Raw genomic sequence first — 4,226 nt, 5'->3', positions numbered from 1 at the left:
GAAGACAGATCCAGGAACAGAACGTGGATGATAGGACATGTTTATTGAATTGCTCTGCATCACAAGCTGCACTGGCGCCCCGAGGTCACACGCGCATAAGGCGGCAATGTCATGTCCTCCCAGTGTGGAAGAACTGTGCCAGCGCCTCTCTCACTGCCTCACCCTCCCGCTTTTTCTCATCCTCATCATCCACCAAGGGTGCCCTCGGGGTGGGCAGCTCGGAGTTGCGCCTGTAATGGTGGCCCTCGTCCAAGACCCTGCCCTTTGTCTCGCACAGGTTGTGCAGGACCACACATGAGGCTATGATGGGGATGAGGTTTTCCTTGCCCACATGCAGCGGGGCAGTGAGGAACCTCCACCGCGCCTTCAGGCGGCTGAATGCCTTTTCCGCAACACGCTTAGCGCGATTCAGGTTCTCGTTGAAGAGCCTCTCCTTGTCATTGGTGGCCCCCGGGTACGGCTTCATGAGCCACGTCCGAATGGGATGGTCACTGTTGGAGAGCAGGAGAGGGCCAATCTGCTGGCCACACATGGTGATGGTTGGGTTCCCTGGCACAAAAGTGCCCGCCTCCATGCCCTTGAAGATGGCAGAGTTACAGATGACACGTGCTTTGTGTATACCACCGATCTCCACATCCACAAAACGCCCCGTGTGGTCGCAGGTCCCCTGGAGAAGAATGGAGTAGCTGTCCATGCGGTTGGCGGACTGTTCTCTCTGCCGCAGTGGTGGAACGATCAGACAGCGGCACCCATCCACAGCACCCACTACTTGCGGGAAGCCCAGCTCAGCGAAACCATCCATGATCTGTGGATGACAGGAAACAAAAGGGAATCAGGGGATTATAGCGTTGGAAGAGACCCCAAGGACCATCCACAGAAAGTTAGGCCTGTTACAGACTGTCAAAATAAAGCTGCTTCGGGTCTCTTTGGAGGTATGCTGTTTAAATGATGCATGCACCCTAAGAATCCGGAAGATGCACCAAAGCTGCACTCCAGTGCTTAGGAATGGAGTGTGGCTTTGGCGCAACCTCAGGACTCTTAGGACCCATGCATCATTTAAATAGCATACCTCCAATGAGACCCGAAGCAGCTTTATTTTGGCAGTCTGTAACAGGCCTTAGAAGAGACAACAAGGGCCATCCAGTCCAACCCTGTGCCATGCAGGAACTCTCAATCAAAGCATACCCAACAGATGGCCATCCAGCCTCTGTTTAAGGACCTCTAAACAAGGAGACTCCACTACACTCCAAGTATGTTCCACTGCCGAATAGTCTTTCCTCCTAATGTTGAGGTGGAATCTCTTTTCCTGGAGGTGCATCCGTGGTTCTGGGTCCTGTTCTCTGTAGCAGCAGGAAACAAGCTTGCTCCCTCCTCCATATGACATCCCTTCAAATATTTAAACAGGGCTGTCATATCACCTCTTAACCTTCTCTTCTCCAGGCTAAACATCCCCAGCTCCTGAAGGCCTGACCAAAGCAGAATAGAGTGGCACTATTACTTCCCTTGATCTAGACATTATACCTCTATTGATGCAGCCTAGAATCACACTGGCTTTTTAAAAGACAATTCTGGCACATTTGCACATGGCTGATCCAAGGGCACCCCGGGTCATTGACCCTTGTACACACAGATATTGACAGGAAATGTGTCGGTGCGCAAAGATTTTGGGAGACGTACCTCATGGACACTCCCCAGGTACACAGTACGTGGCAGCAGATGCTTCCTCATGGCCAGGGCAAATTCCACTAATACCTCTCTAGCGGTGGCAGCACCAACCCCAAAACGCTGGCCAATTTGCTTGTAGCTGCCTCGGTGGGCAAGCACCCAGAGGGCCGTGGCAACCCTCTTCTCCACTGGGATGGCTCTTCGCATGACGGTGTCCGTCTTCTCCAGCTCTGGACGCAGCTCTTCCACTAGCCTGTAGAAGAGGGCACGGGGCATTCGGAAGAACAGCCGCCATTGCTCATCTGAGGAGACAGACATGACAAACCCATCCCACCACGCAGTGCTTCTTGGACGCATCCACCAGCGGCGTGGGCACCTGGTTGATGCTATCATGACGGCAGCTGCAGCATTATTGTGTAGAACGGCTACGGCACCTGCTACAATGGCTGTCTCAGTCTGCTGCATGTGGTCACTCATCTGGGTGCCTGCGGGTATCGATGTTGTTGGTGAGAGCACCAATGCGCTGGCTGCTGTACCCGCAGATTGCAGGGTGAGTGCTAGTGCTGCCCCCACAGACGATGCTGCGTCCATGATCTCACTAGCTGGTTGTGGTCTACAGATGTGTGTGGCGTCAGTGCGATGGGTCACATGGATGGGTGGCAACACTGTATCCAGGAGCCAGTGATCCCTCCTCCCTGCAAAATGCAAAGGGGGTCAAGCAGTTTGCTCATTTCTTCAGGGGCAAAATGCAAAGAAGTTTGCAAGTTTTTGCAGGGGGCAAAAACGTATTGGAGAGGCAGTAAACATGAATAAAGTTTCTGCATAAAGGGATTTAACATGGGAAGTTAATAATAATAATAATAATAATAATAATAATAAAATTTTACTTATGTCCCGCCTCTCCCAGATACTCACAGGTAGTTTTACAAGTGACTTGTAAAACTACATATGTAGTAAAACTACTACCTATGGTAAGAAATGTTTTTATCATATTTGTCTGCCTTGTTTGTTATTTGTATATGAAATAAGGGTGGTGAGGCTGGGCTGTGCCTATTCGGGCCGCCTTTTGACTGGCCAGTGCGGTCAGCAGGTTGTGACCCGAAGCAGCTTCAGAGCCACTTTTTCCTGCGCATGTTCTTCGCCCCACAATTTGCAAATTTCTTCAGGGGATCAAAATGCAGGGAGTCAAGCAGTTTGCAAATTTACGGAGGGACAAAAACACAAAGCTGGTCAAGCAGTTTGCACATTTCTTCAGGGGCAAAAACATGTGTATATATCAGAGAAGCAGCAGAGAAAAATGCTCTAATTGGATTGCCTTGGAGCCGCAGGTGCAGTCAGTGGGGTTTTTTAATCATTTACAAAAACGCCCCTAAAATACCCACATCTAAAGTAGATTGATCACCCTAGGATGCTAGGCAGAGCACAGCTATTCCGGTATCAATAGCCTTTCCCATCAAAGACCCTGACTATAGTTCAAGTAATGTGTAAATTCAGTTTTACCATGAAGAAGCAAACCAACCTCCGCTGAAGACAGGGCAAAACCCTATATAAAGTCCTGCAAGTCCTTTGCTCTCTGTCCTGCATTGGAATCCAGCCAGACTCCTGGTCCCTCTCCTGGTCCCTTCCCTATAATAAACTAGCTTTTAATTGAAAGCGTCTGCCTCTGCGCTGGTCCTTGGAATATCTGGCCCCTCCATAAACACCTTGGGATTCGGTCCCAAAACGGGTCCTTGTAAGAAGCCCTTCTTTTTAGTAAGTTGAGCTATACACCATCCAGTCCAGCTCTTATTATTATTATTATTTATATCCCACCCTTCTGCCAAGGCTGGGACTCAACATTCAAAAAGCACCACGCAGTTAGCAGAATAAGAGGGTCTCGCTTTTTCTTGAATGATATTTAGTGAATAAAGAACACTTTCATAAGTTTATGTTGCAAGAGAGGGAAAGACATTTTCTGGTGAAGACGGGTTCTTCTGGAGAATTAAAGTAAGAATCTGCAAATATTAATGTTAGAAACCATATTTTTGTTAAATAAGACAAACCTGGGAGTAAAAAACCAGAGCTACTTCTGTTTTCCAAGAGGCTTGTGGCTGAGCTATTCAGTGTCATGATAAAGAAACATAATTTAGAGGAAAGTAACAAGAAAGTTTAATTGATTTGAAACAGATCAGACAAACCAGGAAAGGAAGTCATTAGGGCTAGAATCATGTTTCTAGCAATGCCTTGAGATTTTTGTGTCCTGTGTTTTTAAAACAGAATTAAATTGCTACAATAATCAAAACAATTTCAACACTAAATAAAAGATTAAAATGCATTGAAATAATTATTACAGCACCCCATCACCTGCCCTAAAAACTCTGTCTTAAATCCCACCAATGAAATGAAATGAAAATGGCCCACTCTCCCCAGCAGGGAAGCTAAATCCATGCCTACCTTGCAGGGGCGTTGTGCCAAATGCAAGGAGGGTTTCCAAATCCCTGCAAAGAGGGTCAGGCTGCAAATGTGGGGAGTTTGCACAAAGCACCCCAATGGGAGGAGGACGCAAGTGTTGTTGCAAGCAA

At 48.0% G+C, this 4,226-nt stretch overlaps 1 protein-coding gene across 3 annotated transcripts; it reads right to left on the bottom strand.

Moving 5' to 3' along the window:
• Nucleotides 1–24: 24 nt before the first annotated feature.
• LOC121918019 (protein ALP1-like) lies at nt 25–4,226 on the bottom strand. 3 transcript variants are annotated; one of them, XM_042444135.1, is made up of 3 exons: nt 4,099–4,226; nt 1,678–1,918; nt 25–805 (listed from the first exon to the last, which is right to left on the bottom strand). In XM_042444135.1, exons 2-3 carry the CDS (start codon nt 1,870–1,872, stop codon nt 110–112), a joined length of 891 nt encoding a protein of 296 aa, XP_042300069.1. In that variant the 5' UTR covers nt 1,873–1,918; nt 4,099–4,226; the 3' UTR covers nt 25–109. The 3 variants fall into 3 exon arrangements, with proteins under 3 accessions (XP_042300069.1, XP_042300070.1, XP_042300068.1); XM_042444136.1 differs by lacking the exon at nt 4,099–4,226 and adding an exon at nt 2,100–2,191; XM_042444134.1 differs by lacking the exon at nt 4,099–4,226 and having other exon boundaries at nt 1,678–2,488.

Source organism: Sceloporus undulatus, unplaced genomic scaffold, assembly GCF_019175285.1.
Source record: "Sceloporus undulatus isolate JIND9_A2432 ecotype Alabama unplaced genomic scaffold, SceUnd_v1.1 scaffold_3088, whole genome shotgun sequence".
Lineage (NCBI taxonomy): Eukaryota > Metazoa > Chordata > Lepidosauria > Squamata > Phrynosomatidae > Sceloporus > Sceloporus undulatus.
This window is presented reverse-complemented; position numbering and strand designations above follow the sequence as displayed.